General features: G+C 43.7%; 3 protein-coding genes across 6 annotated transcripts in view; 1 reads left to right on the plus strand and 2 right to left on the minus strand.

The window, feature by feature from the left end:
• The window catches only part of LOC125000908 (striated muscle preferentially expressed protein kinase-like), a 39,106-nt gene extending 29,309 nt beyond the window's left edge, over positions 1 to 9,797 (minus strand). The window contains exons 1-2 of the mRNA XM_047576662.1: positions 9,310 to 9,797; positions 7,523 to 8,079 (exon numbers count right to left, since the gene is read on the minus strand). Coding sequence (XP_047432618.1) covers positions 7,523 to 7,904 — 382 coding nt within the window. The 5' untranslated portion in view covers positions 7,905 to 8,079; positions 9,310 to 9,797. The remainder of the gene's footprint in view (positions 1 to 7,522; positions 8,080 to 9,309) is intronic.
• Positions 9,798 to 12,447: 2,650 nt separating this feature from the next.
• inha (inhibin subunit alpha) lies at positions 12,448 to 15,477 on the plus strand. 2 transcript variants are annotated; one of them, XM_047576709.1, is made up of 2 exons: positions 12,448 to 13,293; positions 13,618 to 15,477. In XM_047576709.1, the coding sequence occupies exons 1-2, from the start codon at positions 12,999 to 13,001 to the stop codon at positions 14,235 to 14,237; spliced, it is 915 nt and encodes a 304-aa protein (XP_047432665.1). In that variant the 5' UTR covers positions 12,448 to 12,998; the 3' UTR covers positions 14,238 to 15,477. The 2 variants fall into 2 exon arrangements, with proteins under 2 accessions (XP_047432665.1, XP_047432664.1); XM_047576708.1 differs by having other exon boundaries at positions 12,452 to 13,293; positions 13,498 to 15,477.
• LOC125000937 (gap junction gamma-1 protein-like) lies at positions 15,067 to 21,186 on the minus strand. 3 transcript variants are annotated; one of them, XM_047576707.1, is made up of 5 exons: positions 20,987 to 21,182; positions 17,686 to 17,957; positions 17,378 to 17,603; positions 16,616 to 17,296; positions 15,067 to 16,497 (listed from the first exon to the last, which is right to left on the minus strand). In XM_047576707.1, the coding sequence occupies exons 2-5, from the start codon at positions 17,923 to 17,925 to the stop codon at positions 16,484 to 16,486; spliced, it is 1,161 nt and encodes a 386-aa protein (XP_047432663.1). In that variant the 5' UTR covers positions 17,926 to 17,957; positions 20,987 to 21,182; the 3' UTR covers positions 15,067 to 16,483. The 3 variants fall into 3 exon arrangements, with proteins under 3 accessions (XP_047432663.1, XP_047432661.1, XP_047432662.1); XM_047576705.1 differs by having other exon boundaries at positions 15,067 to 17,296; positions 20,987 to 21,186; XM_047576706.1 differs by lacking the exon at positions 20,987 to 21,182 and adding an exon at positions 20,783 to 20,957 and having other exon boundaries at positions 15,067 to 17,296.
• Between the last annotated feature and the right edge of the window lie 997 nt (positions 21,187 to 22,183).

The following is a 22,183-nucleotide window of genomic DNA, read 5'->3' on the forward strand; positions in this document are numbered from 1 at the left end:
TTTTTCCACACAGTGCCATGTAGGTATGGATTTAATTTTCACTTAATAATAAAAACCTTCATTTAAAAACTGCACTTTGGGTTATATTTGACTAATATTTAAATTTGTTTGATGATACGCAACATTTAGGTGGGACAAACATGCAAAAAAATTATAAATCAGGAAGGGGGCCAACACTTTTTCGCACCACTGTATGTACGGCTTCACTGACTGCAACATAAAGTGGACCACTTGGTAAAAAATGAAGAATAAAATAAGGGAATGAATTTGCTTTCCTTTTCCTTTACTTGGAAAAGAGCCGTCCCTTTAGCTGCTTCATGCTCCACAATGTTCACGAGCAGCTTGTCACTAGCTTTGTCTGTCGTGACACACTGGGAAATTACTGCAGAAACAATCTCCTTTCCCTTTTTTTGTTAAAAAGCCAAATTGCTGCATCTGGGAAAACCCAGAGGCGGGAAGCAGAGCGATTGTTCTGTACTCAGCACGGGGAAAGACAGACAGCCATTTTAAATATTAAAATATCGATGAAAGCAGTTTTAGATGTGGACAGTCTGGCACATTTCAGCCTCCCCCATTTCCATCTCACTAAACAGTTATTGATATAATACGGATATCTGCGGGGAGGCATGTGGAAATCAAAGAGAACATTATGAAACCCTCTCCTTAAGGACTTCTCGCAAATACTTTGACACGTAACCCCATCCCACCTTTGACTTCTCTCTCTCTGTATTTAACGCACACTTTGACACATTAATTGCTCTTTCAGACACTACCATGCTCCCCACTTCTCCTCCATCACATGCATCTAAAAATACTTGCAGGCAGGCCCAGATCTGACTGTTGAACGGCCCAGATCTGACTCTTGGACTCCGAAAGCCGGAGCGCTCCGCTGAGCACTGCGCTTTTTAGCGTTGTTAAGTGAGGCATGTTAACCGTTTATGGCCTTGTAAACACAGAATCAATACGTGATTTACTCCCGGAGTGAATCAGGAGCTGTTGGATGGATGTGAATTTTAATTGTAGTCATTTGTTTCCCCCCTCGCTTTCCATTTTTCTGATGATTATCACAAAGCCACACGACGGTTTCTTTTCCTCAAGACGTCCCTTTTCAACTCCCTTTGACTAAACGCAAACCAAGGCGCAGTGGATTGCCTTCTTCCCACTGTTATTTTAACAACCCTCCCCTCTATTCACCCTCGCCCGCCTCGCACTCCTCCTCCATCCATCACGAGTGAGAGGCATTTGCTCCAGAAGAAAGTGAAACGATCAATACCGATGCTTTATGCGTGATATGGTATACACCCCCAAGTAACAGTTCAAACGCCCCCCAGATCAATAACACCCATCATAACACAGGAGTCCAAGACCGTCATCCAATGAAAAGCCAGATACGGTGGCCAAAGCGTCCATTTCATGCTGCTTGGAAGTGTCTCTCAGGAGGTAGATTTTCCTTCTGCTCACTAAAAGCCACAACCAGACTGGTATATCACAGAACGGCAGCCATTAAGAAAAGATAATTAGATCGTAGTGGTGGGCATCATTTATCCTACTCGGGATCTGGTTTGTTGGTTCAGGCGGTAACTTTGTCCAACGGACTACTTAAATCTCAGGTATACACAGATATAACCCGACCCGATGTATCAGACAGACCCGAGCGGATAAAACATTTCTTCAGAATTTGTCTCCTGCGACATCAACATGCAAATCACGGACATTAAAAATAGTTAGGACACGTGCAGTTTGGAGCGAGCCGGGGTTTAATTAGCTTAAAAACAACGAGCAGAGAGTAAGCAGACTTCACGGAAACCCATTGATTTTGTGACAGAGGCTGCTTTCGGTGGAGCAGCCTTGATGGATGCCTTCCAGGCATACAGCTTTATCAGCAGCAAGTCTGCCATAATCTCTCTGCAACAGAAAACTGATTCTGCTGCTGTTACATCACACTGTTTCTGTGTTTCAGCGCAGATGATGTCTAGTCAAACCGAGCCAGACACTCCATAACACGTATCTCTCTTTGACGGAGAGACTAATTTAAGGCATTTCCATGTCTTACATATGACCTTCCTGAGATTACTTAGAGTTAATACATGGATCAGCCACAATATTATGATCACTGACAGAAGAAGTAAATAACATTGACATTGACAATTCGATGTTCTGCTGGGAAACTTTTGGATCTGGCATTCATGTGGATGTTACTTAGACATGCACCATCCACCCCATAGCAACAACACTCCTTGATGGCAGCAGACATCCCAGCAGGATGCAGCCTGACACAGGCACCTACACAAAAATGCTTTAGGAATAAGTCAAAAAACATGAACAGCACAAGGTGTTGACCTGGCCTCCAAATTCACTAGATCCTAAACTGATCAAGTATCTGTGGGATGATCCAAAGAGCCCCCTCCCCTTACAAATATCCTGTAACCAGACAACACAGGACACCCTCAGAAGGCCCATGTCCATTATCTGATGAGGCACAATATAAGGAAGGTGGTCATAATGTTATGCCTGATCGGTGTCATGATAGTTCCTCAGTGTGGTTAGGAAAAACAAATTAATGAATAAGAACCTCCAGAAAACCTTTAGATCAAACTTCTAATAATTCTGTCATTGAGATGAGAATGAAAGAGACTAATTTAGAAGCAGGTAAACCTATAATTCTGAAGTCGTGTTGTCCCAGATCAAAGCATGGACCCATCAGACAATTTAGAAAGGCTAAAATAAAGCCGTCACTTCTTAGTACACCTTCAAAAGTGAATGTGAGCCGTGGCATGTCGATTCAGCTCGTGGGGTGAGGTAGTCTGGAAATCCCAAATGACACTGGCCAATGTTGACAGTCACACTTGCAACTTGATCCTACCACCTAATCCCGACAAAATCCCGGAGGGTTCCTGTGAACGACTGCGCACCAGTGGGATGGAACACAAATACGCTATTTGCCAGACCAAACACGAGGGGAAACAGCGCTGGCTTTACTCTCGCATATTGCCTCAGCTGCCTCGTGAGAGTAGAGAACCTAATTAATTGTGCGGCATCCTTAATCCACTCCAACATATTGTCTAAAGAATGTGAAATCATCAAGCGGCTGGAGATTGTTTTGGCTTCGGCATGACAACGTAAGCCAGTCGCTATCCATATGAGGAGACTAGGTCGATTAAATATGGTGAGTGTGAATGCCAGGCTGCGTATGGGCTATAAAAGACAGTGAGGGCATAACAACAAAATCTGGAAACCTTTAGATTTAGCCGTTATTCTAGCAGTAGTCCTTGTTAGGGTTAGGGTTAGGGCTAGGGTTAGGGTTAGGGTTGTGCTTGCTTTTTGGAATGGTTCACATTTGAATAATGGATCAAGGCTTTAAGGGGATGAGATTATTTGGTGAAGAAAAAAAGTTATTCCAGCCTAGCCCGTGGACTTGCATAAAATGTGATCTCTTTGAAATCAATTAGTGTTGTATTTTAAAGTAAACCCGGGCAAAAACAACAGAGGCCAACTGAATACAATTAAGTAGTACCTGCAGCAGTCTCAGGTGTATTACCTTGTTTTCCTTTCCATTAAGAGGTCTTTGATGAGTATGCAAATTATATAGTTATTCCCTGCTACAATGCGATCCTTCTCTAATTTCAGCCCATTAAAAGACTCCTAGGACATGCTCCATATCCACTCACCCCTCTGTTTCTTGCTTTTTGGCCCGCTCGCACCTTCACGGACACTCCTCAAAGCTTTTCGGGCATCGAGCAGCTCCTTACGCGACATGGCTCTCGCTTTCCCTGCGAGCTCTGGGGCGGCTACTTCTTCCCGAAAGACCGTCCCCGAGCGCTTCCCATCAAGACGTCGCCACAAGCTAGGGCCTACATCTCCCGGCTCGCGTTTAAAATGGCCTCTTCTGCAGCTGGAGTCGGGAAATGATCGGGGAAGGACGTGCCACTTTAAGATGGCTGCCGCAACCTTAAAAACTCATCTTCAGCCCATGACTTTCTGTCTTACCCTCTCCCGGTCCCCCCAAAGTCCCAACTTTGACTGCCAACTTCTATTCTATTTCCAGTCATGCACAGTACAACCCCTCCAGTTGTACTGTACTTTCCCTGTGCACCCCCTTTCAGGGACCTGCCACCCCCACCCCCTGCTATAGCAGGAGATTAAACACAGAAACTCGACAACCTTTGGTGTCCTCTGTAGGTCACTCTGATTGGACTACGTGGAGTTTTAAAACTTTGCTTTGAAAGCAGACATGCTGCAAAGTAATTTCACATATATTATAGGACAATGAGACAGCTACAGGGACGATAGCTGAGGCGAGGTGGATCTATTTCACATAACTATGCGCTCACAGACCTTGAAGCCAGAGGGGACTATAACGCTGTAGCCTGGGATGAGCTAAAAAAGTCAGCGATGAAATATGAATACATCAAAACAGGCGGTTACACTGACGCTTGTCAGAAATCATCACAATCTAAACAGGTGATTGAAGCTCATCATGAGCGTTTATTAAAACTCTCTAATGGATAAAGAATAGAATAGGTCTCACTGTCATCCACCTTATGTTTTGGGTTAGAAATAAAAGTGCATTGGTCTGATCTGGAAGGTTTAAGGCAAATACGCAATTTATCATATTAATGGAAATTTGGGATCTGGATCAAAATCAGGATGTTTTGTTTTTTTTGGCTCTGGCTGATTTATCTTTTGTAAAGTTTCCTCCCATTGTTATGCATTGTTATGAAGAGTCTCACAGATGCGCACATCTTTTATAACTAACCTGAACAAAACAAACAAAGGCACGGAACGGTTTGAATACAATATACTGTGCATGTTTCCTTTGACTACAGCTAAACCAACCCCCTGTTACGCAAAACCAACCTTTTGTCTCTCATCTCCGAGGTTAACGTGAACTTGTTCGTCAGTGGATTTCAATTTAAATGTCATTTCTTCTTCTCAGAATAACCTTTAAAAGCCTAAGGGGTTGATACTATCCAACAGTTCACAAGAAAAATAAATAAATAAAAGGCTGTGTGGCAGAAAAAGATGGTTGTCTTTCCTCGGTGCAACAAACACCTTTTCAAACGTTATCTTGAGAGCACCTGCAAGTCCTGTCTGACACGTTCATGCTGCTGCGTCACAATTTGATCTACTGGAAAAGTGGCTTAAAATACCACAGATAACCAAAGAGCTTCATTTTTTTTTTCCTCCTGTGCTTATCCGGCCTTTAGATGCCCGACAGTGTGTTAATCAAAAGCTAAACGCCAGAGGGTGACGTCAATAAAGTAGTCTAGACTTGTGACACTGCACTACTCCCGTTTCTGGTTGGTCTGATCTCTCAGGGTGAAATCTTAAAGTGGCAGACCTGGCTGTCTGAGTCACTGAGTGATGCTCAAAAGCAGCCAGAGCAGCCATTAAAACTAACCACACACACACATGGGCGAACACACACAAACAGCCGAGCGCGCGGATACACATTGGCGCCGCCGCCGCCCTCCCTCCCTCGCCGCCTTAGAGCACTCTCCTCGACTCTTTTTCATCACGCTGACCGTGATTGAGTGTGACAGCGCCGCGTCTTGACCGTGGTGATGCTATAATTATCCGTGATGTCTGCTGGTGCAATCGGAGAAGGGGGCCGGCGGCATCCACACATCACTAGAGCACGAGCCCTCTGGCCAGCACGGCACATACCAGGCCATAAATAACCACAAGGAGAGAGAGAAGAGGGGGAGATGTAAGAGGGAGGGAGAGGTCAGAAACATACAACAGACAGAACCTAAAAAATGGATAAGGAGGAGGAAATAATTTGGAAAAAATGTTCATTTGCCATCTTCGCTTTGCTATTAAGAGTCGATTATGAGTATTTAAGTTATGTTGTTTAAATACTTGCAATTAAAATGAGATGTTAAAATTATCTTTATCCAAGATGCTCCTGTTGATTCCAGAGTCCCGAATTAACTTTTCTTGTTTTGTAACTCACGCCTAACTAAATCGCAATCTCGACTTCAGCCTAACCGACGCGCTGATTGAAACGGATCAAAACCAGAAGAGACGGGGGCGCCGAGTGAAATGCCAGCGCGGCCGCGCGTGCCAGCTCCGAGTGTGAGAGCTGGTGAGATGTGTCGACTTTCACCGCAGGCCAAGGAAACGGGACCGCGATCAAATGCACCCGGCATTACAATGATCTCATCGTACCAACCTGCAGATGGATGATGCAAACGGCACGAGAGCCGGTTCATTTTTTAGGCCCTTATCCAAGGAGAAAAGAACTGCAACATTATTATTTTTAGATTTTTGGTAGCACGCATCCGCTGCAAACAATGATAAATAGAGCTACAGTGTATGAGCTTTTCCTGGAGTGAGTTACTGAGACATGCCGGAAAGTTGAGTAAAAAAAGCCGTACGAGCTTCACTGACAAATGCTATCCTTATCTCTATATGGCAGGAGTGACAAGACAGACGGGGGAGTTACAGATAATCTATTCAAAGCCACCACGCTCAATTGTCCTTAAGCAAGACACTCAAGCAGCTATGGAGACAGTCGCTTTTTCACGCTAACTGGCGAAATCAGTTGTAGTACAAAGCGTGGAAAACGCGAATACGCTTCGGATGTGAGAGACGTCGGCGGCGTGGAGGACGTGACGGATGGGATCGCTCCTGCTTAAGCTTTTCAGAGACTGAATTTATGCCCCGCGCGCTTTGCCGTGTGAATTTATGCTGACAGACTGGCCATCCCGGGCGAAAGTGTCTCACCAAAGTATTCTAATTTTGGATCAGAGGATCAGCAGCAACAACAGCAGCAGCAGTAACGTCCTCACAGCCTCATTTCATCTCTACAGTCACTTCCAGACTTGTGTGCCAACCAACAAGCGTTTATAAAGCTGCTTATGCGAATGTAAATCGAAACGATAATGAGATTCATGAAATCCGCTCCACGAGTTACCTCCCAAAGTGAGGGCATAGTAACAAGGTGTCCAGCATTCATTTGCTCGCATAAAAGTCAATGCAGTGCTAATAAACATCACAGCAAGAGCCTCAGGTCTTACAGCGATCTTCCTAAATCACATACAGCTGGAGTAAGTAAGAAGTAAGGAGACTGCTCCCAGGCTAACGGGGCGTTACCTGATCTTCTTGCAAATAGATGCAGCGTAGCCCCAAAGGTTACCCCGCTTACCACGTGCCCCAAACCTCAATTTCCCACCCTTAGTAAACACAACAAACAACAGTCAAAGGTTCAGCTGTGCAGCTAAGAGAAGGCCATGACAGGTGACATGCTTCCCCCTCTGACAAATCTGTGTCTCTATTTACATCTGCAAGCTAATTTTAAGTATTTACCAGAGGCACAGAAGACAAGCTTGGTGTCTGATGTTCAAAACTCAGTCTGGGATCAACAGTTGTTTTGTCTCGGAGAGCTTTCACAAATCACAGAGTACCCAAAAGGAAATATAAGAGTCAGTGAGTGAGTGGTCCGTTTGAGGATCATTTTGGGAGCCTATGCAAAAGAAAATATAGAAATCCAGTGGAAGTTCCAGTGGTTTGCGATTACCTTCACCGAGGTCCATAACAGCCAAGACAGCACTGCAGTTAGCCTCTCCCAGCTCGTTGGTCGCCACGCAGGTATACAAGCCAGCATCGCTTGTGTGGCAGTCCCGTATCCACAGCCCCCCTGAGTCCTGGGCTTCTGATGGAGGAAGGAGCTCATCGTTGTGGTACCAGAACAGTGAAGGTCTCGGAAATCCAGACACGGACACCCTCAGTCGAATGTCGCAGCCCGTTCCTACAGCTGCTTTGCGGAGTTTACGGATAAAAACTGGAGCAGTGGGCTCTTGTGTTTTGGCCCCATCGTCTGAAACGTCCCGGTCAGTGGTGATTTTGGCCCTCTTTGACGGGATGTTGAGATAGGGACTTGAGCCAGGCCGCTCTGCCATCTTGGTTTCTTTCAGACGCCTTCAGAAACTGCACTTTTTGTATCTGGTAATTGATCGGGCAGTCAAGATGAGCTGCATTTATTGAATGCCTCTTCTCAAAAACTCCATTGGTTCAGGTACCTTTGGTCTCACAGGGAGTAGAGAGGATGGTCGACCTGAGCTGGTTCGCCGAGGACTGAAAAGACCAGAGTACATCAATCAGAAAGACATCAAAGTTTTAGCAGCCCAAAGCAAGAATGCAAACAGCAAAGACCAAACATTATCTGGGTGGACTGGTAGCTTCATGCTTGTCAGATCAAGAGTTTTTGGGACACATCTCTCAATCTCTGCTGTGTTCATTTTGACCAATTTTTTAACGAAATTCAGCTCTTCTAAATTAATTTATTTGTGTTCTAATTCCTAAAACATGAAGTGGCCTGGTACTTAAATGCCGCAACAGTGGTCAACTGGTCAAGTGGTCTCTCTTTCCTGTCTCTACTGAGCAGTGCTTAGGCAGTTTGGTTCCTCCCTCAAGGTTTCTTCCTGTTATCATTCATTATTACACAGGATAAGATGTTACAATCCCTTGTGCCAAGATCCAAAGCAAAAGACATTTGGAATCCCAGTCCAAATGAAAACCAACCAGCAGGCTAACAGTCAGCTCCAAACTAGCAACCAATGAGAGGACACCAGCTAACTAGCCTAGCCAACAGCAGTATGCAGCACATCAGTGAGGTTTTCAAGTGGGTACCTCCCTTCACCAATGTTTCATTAAAGGTAGGCCAACGACACCTCAAGAAGGCTTAACAGTGAGTTCCAGCGTCCTGGAGTCACCCCCCTCCATGTTGCACCCACACAACTGCATGACTTTCAACCGTGCAGTTGTGTGGGGGAAGTTAAAAGAAAGTTTTTCCTTGCCACCATCGCCTTCACGCTTGTTCTGGAAGTTTCAGGATAGATTTTATAAAGTGTCTCGAGACAATTTGTATTGTTATTGACACCATATAAATAAAATTGCATTGAACTGCTACTGCTGCGCTGTCAAATAGCTTGGGTGGATGGCCTTTCAAAGGACTTCCTACCTGTTACCATTGATTAATATCGAACCTTTTCCTTATCTTGACTACTTTCCTAATGCCAAAAAAAGCTACTATTAGCTATTATAACGTGTTTGTTTCAATGAGCGGGGAACCAACTCAAGAAAAGGGTCAAATAAGTTGATTTATAAAGCAAAATGTGGTACATTACATCAGCAAGAATCTTAGTAAAAACATGTTGAAAATGGTGATGATTTTAAATCTATATTTACTCATAAAAGAATAAATCATCGTATGCATTTGCTTCATATGCTTATCCATGACATTCTAATCCACCAATCCAAAGAGTTGCCTAAAATAGGCTGATAATAAACTGAAATGCAACTTACCTGACTTTTGCCACTAAAGCTGAAAGGAATCCTTTTGGACATCCCCGCAAAGTCCAAGTTAAGGTAACAAGATCCATGGAGCAAAATATTACATCTCAAATCGTTTGCTAAAGCCTGTCCTGTGCGTGTCCTTTGGCGAGTGCAGGCTGTAGGTGTAAGTCCACCCTAGATCATGTAGCATTAGCGGCCACTGCCATGGTCCCTTTCAACAGCTTTAACCCCCTGGCAATGAGTGGTGAAGAAGAGAGAGAGAGAAAAAGAGAGAGAGACCCTTGTTCCTAAATGTCAAACCGCTCAGGCCTCCTAGTCTCGTGTGCTTTCAGTAACAACCCTTTAGAGCTTTTTAAAAGCTACACCATTAACCTTTTTAGGCTTCCAAGTCCTTAAATCAGCTCGTGTTATCTATCTTCTTCTCTCCCATTCCACTGTTTCACCCCCAACTCCCTCAGGTTGGGAACGACAGCTGCACCGCCACGGATAGGTCACATTTCTCAGGCCGCCGTGCTCGGCCTATATTCTCTCACACACACCCTCTGAGCATTTTAGATAAAATTATCAACCCAAACATGTGTAAGTGCATATGTGTGAGAAAGGAAGGCACAGCATGTGTGTGACAGCCAGAGTCAGCTATAAAAAGAAAGTCTAAGAATACAGCCAGGACTTCATGCAGCTGTAGGGCAATGATATAACAACACAATAGAACATGATAGGCTGGAAACATGGCAGTAGATACGGCAGAATATCAGGTTGAACCCTTAGATTGTGTTAGGGTCAAATTTGACTCATTTGCAAGTCAAAATTAGCAAAAAGTAAAGTTTTCTTTACTTTATGGAGACAGGGCTTCATGATATCCTCATGGGTAGCTATTTTGACACAGAAAAAAGAAATTTTTCACATTTTAGTAAATTCTGAAAGTCTCCAAATAAGAAAGTGACATATTTGACATTTATTCAACAACACGGTGTGTTCAGATGTTGCCTACAACATTGTTTAGCTCTGACATTTAGGTGTGCTAATTCTAATACAGATTTTTTTTCTTTTTTTTTTTTTTAGAAATAAGCCATCTCTGAATCACACACCGCAGTCATGTTTCTTTTTGAAACAAGGATGCAATGAACTGGAAGCAACCTAAATGTTTTCAAAATGACATAACCATTTTTGGAGCTATTTGTATTCATACACACTATAATCTAATCCATACTTGTCCTCCTGTGGCATTTGTTGCAGGCTTACTAAAGGTGTTGTTTAAACTGTATTAATAATTCAATTGTAAATTGATAAATGTCGATTAGTTTGAATGCATAATAGCACACTGTAGACTGTGGCAAGTTCGCATGCAGTCGCACATAATTCTAGGTTTATCTTATTTAATACAACATGCAACCTAGTTAAACAAAGCAAAAGGGATATGACTTATATCTTGTATTCTCACTGCCCTTGATAAATAAATACGTTTAACAAGCATGGTCATTTTGCACTGTATCGCACTACGCTGACAAGAGAAACACTGCAACTTGTAAATGTGTCATGTGCAGCAAAATGATCAGTATGTTACCATTCCCGTAGTCACCAACATGATTATAGACACAATAGTCTTACCTGAACATAGCTATCTGGTGAAGCCCTGCAGCCAAGATATGCAGTTTGTTCTTAACTCCACTGTAATGAGTGAAAATGTAGATGCAGACTCAAGGCCATCTCAGTCATGTTCATCTGTGAATATTACTTTCCAACCTCCATTTCACCTATTAGTTTAATTTTTTAACTGACATAATAAATTTTCAAAGCAGTATTTTAGCACCCCCTGCCGGTAACTACAATACATAGCAAATTCGAATTAAAACAAACAATGGCTCTCATTAACTTTTATTTTTAAGTAAAATGGAACTAAAATATATGAAATCGAAAGCTTATTTAATAATATATTTTAAGGTAGACTTAATCTTACTCAATTTCCAAATGAGAGCTGCAAAAGTACAAGACAAATAATTCATTTTGTATTATATACACAAATGTACAAATGTAGCCACGAACATTAAACATTAAGTATGTAATAAAACTGAACGGAAACATTTAAATGGAAGTGAGGTACTTGTAAGTAAATAATGTTTATTTTTTGTGAGTGCTTCCATGTTGATTTGAAGGCCGTTTTCCTCTTAATGTTAGCTATACATTTCAGTTGGCCCAAATGTCAAACTGTTAGCTTAAACGTAAGACTGTAGCTGTTCCAAGTACAAAGGGGGGAAAAAATAAAAATGATAAACGTTTGCTGTGAGTGCTGGTTTTGAGCAGTACAAGCTAACTCCCGGTGGCTAACCTTTGGCTAAAACTATTAAAACTATAGAGTCTATGGCTAAAACAGAGAGTGTCTCCAGTGTCGCGGCATTTAAGAATCTTAGCATCGCCTTAGTATCAGGCGAACAGTCTGGCTGTTATCAAATAATAAATTGTAAACCTACCTCAACAAGCAAACATTTGTCGTTTCTTGCCTTTGTTTGCTCTCAGATAAGTTGGACGGCAGGTGTTACCAATTGCATGGCTCAGTTCAATTAAATGGTTTAGAAAAACATTACAGACAGAACCTTGAAGCCAAATGGCATTTCTATTTTCATTGTATTATTTACAGTCGTGTTCTCCTACTATAACAAGTTAAAGTGTATCCTGTAAGAAAAACAAACATAACAAAAAAAAATTTAAAAAAAAACATTTATGAGAAGTCCTACGCCATCATCTTGTAATTACTACTTGTGGCCTCAGGGGTCGCTGTTGCGCAACAACTTACACTTGTTAAAGAATTACTCGACTTAGTTTGCAATAAATTGTACACTTTTTCACCAAATTCCCTCTTACCTCGTTTCTTTAAAAGCACATAAACTCCAACCTAATCACCTCCCTCACCTTCAAGTTCATTGGCATTGCATGTCTGATCAGACTGCGCATTTAACACTATTCATTGTATAACAAATTGTCTTAAATATACACTGAATATGCTGAAATGCATTTAAAGGTGTGGGAATTCTAGTGCTCCTTGGTATAACATTCATTTGGTTGCTTTAAAATGAAATACTGGCGAACATCTGGTATTTGGCCTGTTAAGAAGTGATAAAACACCTTTTTACAGGAACTAATAATAGTTCTGTGAGAAGGATTCAGGGATTCAAGGCCGGTCAGATAAGGATGGTTGCCTTTCCAGCAGACAAAGACGTTTTTGTTTGGTGGGAAAACAGGTGTGAGTTGTGTGCAACATGACAACTGCACTGACGTCAAAGCAAGCGTGTTACAAATAATCACTTTTGGAATGTTTTAAGTTACAGATGCATGCACATATTCTGAGTAGTATTTGATATTTATTTTACTCATTCTGCAGCTTGACTGCCCAAAAGCAGCTCTACAGGACAGTAAAGCTGAAACCCTAATGCAGACACCCTCTCTTTGTACTGTGCGAAACAAATGCAATGCAACATCCCATCCTTCAAGGCCATTCTTTGCTATCTTCCATTTGCCAGCAACAAAATGCTTTGAGACTTCACAGATAGCAGCAGAGCCTAAACAAATCTGTGTTACAATAAGAGAAGTCACCATTTTCTGCAGCTAACTTGAAAGCAGTAGATCAAATATATTCAGGTTTATTTTCTGGACTTTTTTGTTGTCACACCTGCAAGATTTTTGTGCGGGGGAAAGTGGTTATCATGGTGTCCTTTGCCGCCTACATCCTGGCCACCTTATTGATTCACGGTGCGATTCAAGCCTGCAGGGCCGAGGAGCTGTCCCGGGACGCTGTCCTGTCCTGGTTCAGAGAGCGGGTCCTGGAAGGACTCGGGCTGGAGGAGCCGCCTCCGACAACGGTGCAGGATCCCGACGGGGACACGGCGCAGGCACGGGCGAGGCATCAGAGGGTGCCCAGGACGAGCAGAGCAGCGTGGGTCAATCATCGCACCAGCCCGTATGAGGAATCGTCTCAGATGATTCTATTCCCCAGTTTTGGTGAGTAACATTTCTAAATCTCCTTTCACTCCAAAACCTCCATACATTAATTTTTCCTGACAACCCCTATATGGAGGACTAAAAAAGACAAAAAAAATAAATATATTAAAACTAAATGTGCCACATATTGGTTTATCTGAATGTTATCATCGTATAATATTTCTAATATATTATTTTATATAATGTAATTATCTTATTTGGCAGACTCAATTTGTTCCAGATCTGACTCAGAAACCACCGACACAGACTTCACGTATTACTTCCAACCGTCCATCAACAACCAGGACACTCTGGTGACCTCTGCCCACTTCTGGTTCTACGCAGGAGAAGGAGCTACCACCAACTCCTCCGCCTCACTGTCCATTCTCACTTCGGCACAGCAGATCCTTCAGGCGGCAGAGGCTCCATCGAAGTGGACCTCCGACGGGTGGACCACCTACCAGCTGGATCAAAACCTGCTGGCCCCTGTTGCAGAGGGCCCCTTCCTGCTTCAGGTCCGCTGTCCAGCCTGCAAATGTCACGCTAACGAATCGGACAAGATGCCCTTTCTCCATCTCCACGTTCAGCCTCGTGGTCCCGTCCGCTCGCCCCGCCACGCAGCAGTAACCATCCCCTGGTCTCCTTCCGCCATTTACCTTCTCCAGCGGCCCTCGCAGGAGAGGCCCCAGCACAGCGACTGCCAGCGAGCCGAGATCGACATCAGCTTCGAGGAGCTGGGATGGGACAACTGGATCGTCCATCCGAGGGTGCTGACTTTCTACTACTGTCATGGGAACTGCTCGGCCGAGGGCCGAACCACTGCGATGTTTGGGATCACCCAGTGCTGCGCACCATTCCCGGGGACCATGAAGTCTCTGAAGATCACCACAACATCCGACGGCGGGTACTCATTCAAGTACGAGACCCTGCCCAACATTATACCTGAAGAGTGTACGTGTATCTGAACAATAGGGCCATTAAAACCAGTGTATCATTAAAAAAACACATTTCTTTGTAATAATTGATAATTGATTGATAATTGAAATATGTATACAAATACTGCATACGAAATTATTAAAGTGTAGTGAGTTAAAAAAAAAATAAGGTGCCAAAAAATGTGATATAACCCTGTCAAGTGCTGATTTTACATCACAAATAAAAAGTTTCTACCGAAAAATATTTCTTTTCGAATTTACTGTTGCCTGGTTGTTTTATCAAGAGAATTGTGTATAAATAATAAATGCAAAAATCGAATTACTATATCATTGGACTTTTATTTTTTCCAAAAAATGTACAAAGACCTACTAGGCAATTTCTACCTCAGCATTATGAATCGAAAAAAAACAATCAACAGAACTAAGGAAATTAAAAAAAATTGCATGATAGTCTTCGATTGTATGTCAAAGGAATTAAAGGTGTATTCCTCACAAATACAAGACCAGTCACTACGAAATAAGAAAATATTTGCTTAAAAAAAAAACACCTTTAAATTATGCATTATTTCGATTTTTAGTCTGACATTCATTTAGATACAGTATATTCTCCAGGTAAAACTAAAGCTTGTGACTGCTTTTCATCTACCCTCTAGAGGGCACTGTAGGCCCACTTTTAATACCTACACTAACCGTATGACTTCTGATGATACACAATATTACAGCTTCAGTAAACATCAAAATAAATGATGATTGAGACTCAGTCCCGATGTCTTTTATCCTAGATCGCTTTTAAATTATTAATTTCGGTCAAATAATCACAGACACTTCGACCAAAAAAGAAAATAACTTGACCAAGGAATTCCATTCAAATATATTTATTTTCTCTGAAGACAAAATAATCTCTACAGTTACAAAAACTACAAAACTTACAATTGAAAAAAAAGTTGAAGGATACTCAAAATGGAATGTCGTACCTTGCAATTAAGTAGCAGTGAGATGATTACAAGAATACAGCATCAAACAGCTCTTTGGCAGTCTGTAGGTTCAGTTTTCCAGCCACAGATCATAAAACCAAAATGACAGGCTATGAAATAAAAAAAACAAAACAACAACTTTGAATGCTATTGATCGGAAGATTACATGTTTAGTGTTGTGTGAATAAGCAGTGTTCATTTGTTTATCAGCGATTTTTTTATCCCCCAAGGAGGCAGAAAGACATCCACGTTTCAGCCCTAAAGATAAAGTGTCGGCGCGTGTCAAGAATGGAAAATGTGTCTCACCGAAGAGGAATGTAAATTTTAAAAAGACAATGGCCCAGAAGACAGATGCATCTAGCTGGTTAGCAAAAACTGACGAGAAATGAGAATATTTTCATAGTTCAAAACTTTGGAAAAAGGAGTTACTAACATGCAAATGGCTACTTTCCACTTATTGCGATGCCTCCACTTCCTTCTAATCTACAACTTTGGTCAATCAGTAAACAAAAAAAAAGTAAAATAAACTGTTGTAACTTGATTGTACCATGAAGGATTCTTGGAAGATTTCCTGTCGGTTAAGATTTCAAGCATTTCCCAGGTAAAGATTTTGGCCGATTGGAGTAAATACATAAGCTACAAATATCTGTCTCTGAAATGCTGTGAGTTCTAATCCCTAACATTAAATCTGTTTGAATTAAACATGACTCGTTTAGCGCAGTTTATGCAGCACCCGTTGCAGAAGGCATGCTGCTGCGCACGCTCCCAAAGCGGACATAACCCAAGGCTGCTGTTTTTGAGGCCAAGAACATTCTGAGACATTTTATAAAAAGCAAGTCTCCCTTTTGTGAGGAAGACAAAAAAAAAAAAAAAAAAAAGTTTACTTAGCCAGAGGAGTTTAAATCTTACTATAATCCCTACAAGGTCTCAAAGGCAAGGATTATTACGCACATGGAAAAACAAAACAGAGAGGGTAAAAGAACAGGGTGTAGACAGGTTTACGCAAAGGGCAGACAATTTTTGGATGTAGGTTGGCAAGCAAGATGAGGCAGGCTTTCAAGTTTAGAGTCGTGGAGATGAACCATTTGTCACAATGCAGCTCGGTCAGCATATCTTTGCTTTTCGGCCGACCCCTAATACTGAAAGGCACATTTCTCTCATAGACAGCACACGCACACTCATAACACACACATACACGCTTCGGTCTCCCTCAGTGGTCTGACTGCATTCCCATATGTGCTTCCCCCATGTGTTTAAGGCCAGTAGGAATGGAAGGACAGACGTTTGAGGCAGGAAGCACGCTCAGGCATGTATTCCTAGGAGAGGAAGACACAAGGCAACACTATTCAGCATGCGCTCAAATGTTTGTGGACAACTTTCTGGGGCAAGTCATTTGCTTCTTTAATGCTTTAGGATTCGACGGGCCCCTCATACCTTTCTCGCTTGCCTCTCCTTGCTTTTCCTGCGCAAAGTTGAGGCGGTTCTGCTCGGCAGCTGTCTGTGCAGAAGTGTTGACCTCCGGACTGCTGCTACGGGAGGGGCTTCCTTCATCTGCCTGGTAGGCGAGGCCTAGGTGCTGCTGCGCCAGCTTCAGGTGCCTCCTCAAGCGTTCCAGCTCTCTGGACGAGGGGCCCTCGTCCCCGAAACTCTCCCGTCCGGAGTCGCCCATTGGCAAGTCCCGAAGCTCTTTCAGTTTCTCCTTCTTCATGGTGGCGTGGTATCCGGGCGGAGCCGTAGGCATGGCTCGTGTGGACGAAGGTGGGATGTGGGTGCGGGAATTGAGTGTGGCCCGCCTACGGAAGGTGTCGCGGATGCCACCGATCCCGAGGTGGATGATTTCCAGGACGGTAAGAATGAGGCAGAGAAAAGACACAACATACATCACCAGCAGGAAGATGGTCTTCTCCGTGGGGCGGGACACAAAGCAGTCCACTGTGTGTGGGCACGGTGAGCGAGTGCAGATGTAAAAGGGCATCACCTCGAAGCCATACAGGATATACTGGCCGAAAATGAAGGCAATCTCAAAAGCCGAGCGCCACAGCAGCTGGCACACGTACATTTTCATGAGGCCATCGCGCAGGATCCTCCGCCGACCATCATGCTTTTTCTCTGAGCCTTGAGAAAAAAAAAGAGGAAACTAGTGAGCATCACAAAAGAAGGTTAAGAACAGCTTTGTGACCAACAATGCCGCCTTACTTTTTTCTTGTTTGTCAGTCTTGTCCGGTTCAATCTCTTCCGCGATCATAGGGTCTTCTTCTCCGTTGTCCTCCGCCTCTTCGTAGTCCCGCACTGCACCGCGGTTGACGATGGGCATCCTTTTCTTACGCTTCTGCCCGGGCCGGTACTCCGTGTCCTCCATGCGGGCGATCTTGTGCATGGCAAAGCCCAGGTACATGATGGTTGGGGTGGTGATCAGGATCACCTAAAGAAAGCACATGGACATTGACCATACAGTTCAAAGTGGAAGCAAACGCTTTCGTCAAAACAGGAAAGGCGCAGCTCACCTGAAAGATCCAAAACCTGACGTGCGAGAGCGGCGCGAAGGCGTCGTAGCAAACGTTCTCGCACCCGGGCTGTTGCGTGTTGCACACAAATTTGCTCTGCTCATCGTAGTAGATGGTCTCGCCGCCGACCGCTGTGAGCACGATGCGGAAGATGATGAGCATCGTCAGCCATATCTTTCCCACAAAGGTGGAGTGGTTGGAGATCTCATCCAGCAGGCGGGTTAGGAAGCTCCAACTCATGATGCCAAGGTGACCGGAGCGCTAAATCAGCTCTGGATTTCATAAAGACAAACAAAAAGTCAATGAGTCATGGGGATTTGTGCAGTTTGTACCTTTTTTAAAGTCTGTGTTAAGTCCATTTGCCCAACTGCAAAAAAGAATCTGCCAATAAAAATAACCCCTCAAGGATTACTCAGACACTCCTCATCCGACTAACAGAAAGTATCCATGTTGACGCATCAGCACAATGATTTAAAACCAAGGCATGTTCAAGTCATGCCAAGTTTCCTAGGTCAACCTCAACCGCAGGACTGACAAGTCAACACAGCCTCATGCTTCGTCTTAATCAGAGCTCTCAGTCATGCAGGTATTTGTGTGTGAACTTCTCGGCAAACGTCAATGTTGGTCAGAGCGCCCCCGTCCGCGTTGCAGTTCGGTAAACCCACATTCTTACAGCTCCCCACCACGCTCAGCCTGAGCAGCTTCGTCAAAAACATGAAAGCGTCGACCGGCAGGTCGCAGCTAGCCGTGAGGAGACCTGCTGTGCGCTCCGGCCTGCAGGAATTATGATACCAAAGCGGTGAAAGGCATTTATTTTCCGTCCCACTGGCTGGAATTCATTCATTTGAAATTCTTTAAAGCCGCACCGTGGCAACGATATAAAAAGAACGGCACCCGAAAACTCATGGTTAGTTTTAGCCGGGGCAAAACGCCGCCAGTGCATTCACACGCAAACTAGATGGGCACCAAAAAAAAAAAAAAAAAAAATGAATAACGCCTCTTTCTGTTTTAGAAAAACAGGGTGTAGCAGTAAAAACTTAATGAGTCACTGACGCAGAATGAGATTTCCAAGCATCCATGGACTTGTCTCCTCTGAGTCAGACCCTCACTCGGCAGGTTAATTAATCCTGCCCTTTCTCCAATACGGAATATTCAGATTCAGAGAAGAGGCGAAGCCAACTTGCCTGAACCTGAGAAGAATTCCACCAAAAAAAAAAAAAAAAAAAAAAAACGGCCTTTCACGAGCCACACCGCAGTTATGAAAACATCCAGAGGGTGGAAATTACAGGCCTTGAAACACCTCTCAGATTAAGAACCAATTTTCATCAGAAAAATCTACTTCAGGAATGTAGCATTACCTAAAATAAAAGCCCATGAGTCTGGTGAATGCCTAGGAGACGTTTATCTTTGTGACCCTGATGGAAAAATCTGAGACGCGCACAAATACAACCGCAAGGTGACATCTGTTTTACCCTTCCCATACAATTACAACACCCACCTTTAAACGGTAAAAGGTGATGCCACCCCACACACTCCTTCCCACAGCTAAAAACAGTCCGGTTTCTTCCACCTACTCCCTCCCAGAGCCGATATTTATCCCCCTTCCGCACGAGGACATGAACTCTTTGACACAAAATTTAAAAAAATGCACAATGACCAGAAGCATCTTTTTGGGAAACCATCACCATCATGCATCCAAAACCACTAATGGACATCACTATAATTAAGAAAAAACGTGCCAAGCTGCCAAAACAAGAAGCCAAACCTTGAAACTCTCGTCGACCGCCAGCTAAACCTCAGCTTATCAACCTTTAAACAATCTTATCGGCGCACTTGAGTCACCTGGAAAACTTAAACTCGGTGCCCACTTGACCTTGCCAGTGCGGTTCAGAGCCACATTGGCCGATATCCTCTCAGACATGAGCCAAACACGAAAACCCACAAACATTTCCCCATCTTTATTGTGGTCCGAGTGTCGCCTTTCTTGGAAAAAGTGACCAATTTCAGTCCCTGTCTCTGCGTCACACACACGTGTAAGATTGCAGTTTTCATTTTTTTGCTTTTGTTCACTTCAACGTGAAGCAAAGCGAGTTCAGTCGCCTCTTTAAAGGCTTCCGGAGATGCAGCGCAACAGGGGGAGGGAAAAAAAAAAAGAAGGGTTCTCTGTGCACCCAGCAGGAGCACACAAAATCTACTCATGTGAAAAGGTTTACTGCACCCCTCGTTAAACGGCCAAACGCCTCCTCTCTGGATAAAGACACAAAAGTCGTGCAACGTTTGACAAAATGGTTTCTGGCTCAAGGCAAAGCAAACGTTTCTGCAAGCTCCCAGCTGACCAAAGACAGCTTTCAAACAGTAGCTTATTTGCTCATGTGGGCTAAACTCAGCTCAACTGATTTAATGGTCTTTCTGCTTCAGGAGTCACTGGGCTCCAGGAGGAGATGGAGGGGGAGTTTTTGGGCAAGGGATCTGGACAAGGCGAGTTAACATTCCTGCCTAACCAAAAACAGAAAGCTGGATTTAAGGGTTCAGGGAGCAGACAGAGGGCACATGAAAGCCCTATGCAGTCTGAGCAGCGGCAGAAAAATCCTGCATACAAATGTCAATCATTAGCCACGCAGTTCCAAAAGTAGGGGTGAAGAAAAAAAAACTGAAGAGGGGGGAAAAAAATACTGAACCCACATGATTCAAATGATTTCCATTTCTGTTTCAAATAGTCCAAGAAAAAAGCAGCTCGGAGGAAGTTTAAAGATCCTCGGCAGAGCTGTTGACGGCTATGAACACGCTTTGCTGAGTCAGACTGAAGTGTTTTGGAAATTGTGGCATTCCTGGAGGAAAACAAAGTGCTGCCAAGCTTCAGCGGGGAGACAAAAAAAAGTAAAAAAGAATCCAGCGATTTAGAAGATGAAGCCATCGTTTGAGCAGAGTCCTACGCGGGATTAGTTTGGAAAGCTGAAACCGCTGTTAGTGGAAGAATTGCGCATTAGAAAAACAAAGAGAATCGCTCCGATTTGGAACTCTTCAAGCCGCTGCGGTATTATTATTATTACTATACAACCTCACAACGCCACGCAATGACTTTTTTATGAAGCCTTACTGTGTTAATTTCCCCCCCTTGAGCTCGAAACTGACGAAAATATGACGCCTCGCCGCTCTCCGTTTACGCACAGCTCCCAAACCCGCCTGATTAGAGCATTCCCTGCGCGTAAAACAAACTTTCTGGTTGCCCAGACACTTTGAAAAAGTAGACACGGTTTAAGTACGGGCAGAATATTCCCTTTTCTCGGTAAGAAACGCTCACCTTGTGCGCTCCAATCCGCGCGTCTTCTCTCCTCGCCCTTAATTGCTTCACCAGGTTTTTCTAATTAACGCGCGCTCTCATCGGCGTCCGCGTCCGAGTGCAGCCTTCAGTGTGAACCCATTCAGCCCGCCTTGACCCCATGTGTCGGGGTCCCGAACAAGAGGACAAAAGAAAGATCTGATTCCTGCGGGCTCCCTGCTCCCTCCTCCTTCCTCTCTCTCCCCGCACCTCCTCCACGTAACTCCGGCCCCATTCAAGAAGAAGAGGAGGCCCCTCGCCTGAAACCTGAGATCCGCGACGCCGACTACCGTTCTGCCCTCACCACAAAGAACCACGGGAATCCTATTATATACTTTAGAATATAATGATGCTATGCGAGTGTCACAGTTAAACCTCAGGCCTCCATAGGGACTCTAGAGGAATTCTATGGCTGATAAAAATACGCTTCAAGTTGTCATAGGAAAGTAGTCAAGATGATGGTGTTGGATGCCAAATTAAATTTAAATGTCAAACCATCCATTCCAACTCTGTCAAAAACAAAATCTAAATAAATATAATTGCCATTAAAGTGAGCTTGCCTACAGCTGCATCAGCCCCCTCTATAAATTCCACCTTTATGAAGGCCGTAATGTTCACTTTTTGGTTTATGATTCGCCTTTATTGCTTTTTTGTGGGGGCTCTCGCGTTTCTGGCCGCGAGAGGCGCGTCCAACATTAACAGTGCAGACGAAAAACCGCAGCCTCCAGCGCGCCCGTAAAGCTAAATCAATTCATTTGCTGAAGCTAAAAGTGTACCTAACGCACTGGCGGCGCCGAGCAAAACACGTTTTATTGATCGGAGCTGCCACGCAGAACGTATGGGAAGCAGATTTAAGGGAATGGCGATGATCGCAAACTTCGGTATCCTGACTCGACCCTTGCGCTACCACCAGTGTGAACGAGAACCCAATCTGATTTGATTTCTAATCCGATTTAGAATATCGACGCGCCCGTATCGATACTTCCGATCTTTTGATATTTTGATCTTCGCGTCAAAATATCGATACCAAGTCCGTTTTCACAGGAAAAATATTAATACTTGTGTCACATTGAATCTGTATCAATTCTAAAAAACAAAACAAGCAATCAAACATATATATGGGAAATGATTTTTTTTTAAAAAAAGGTTTGCTCAGATGTTTAGTTGACTTTGCATAGT

Source organism: Mugil cephalus, chromosome 23, assembly GCF_022458985.1.
Source record: "Mugil cephalus isolate CIBA_MC_2020 chromosome 23, CIBA_Mcephalus_1.1, whole genome shotgun sequence".
Taxonomy (NCBI): Eukaryota; Metazoa; Chordata; class Actinopteri; order Mugiliformes; family Mugilidae; genus Mugil; species Mugil cephalus.

Bases quoted from the DNA above. Each gene is read 5' to 3' on its own strand.
- LOC125000937 (XM_047576705.1), bottom strand. From the start codon at position 17,925: ATGAGTTGGAGCTTCCTAACCCGCCTGCTGGATGAGATCTCCAACCAC. The intron at 17,604-17,685 runs GTGAGCTGCGCC...TGCTTTCTTTAG, and splicing joins TCAGGTTTTGGATCTTTCAG to GTGATCCTGATCACCACCCC. The intron at 17,297-17,377 runs GTAAGGCGGCAT...TTTTTTCTCAAG, and splicing joins GACTGACAAACAAGAAAAAA to GCTCAGAGAAAAAGCATGAT.
- inha (XM_047576708.1), top strand. From the start codon at position 12,999: ATGGTGTCCTTTGCCGCCTACATCCTGGCCACCTTATTGATTCACGGT. The intron at 13,294-13,497 runs GTGAGTAACATT...CTTATTTGGCAG, and splicing joins GATTCTATTCCCCAGTTTTG to ACTCAATTTGTTCCAGATCT.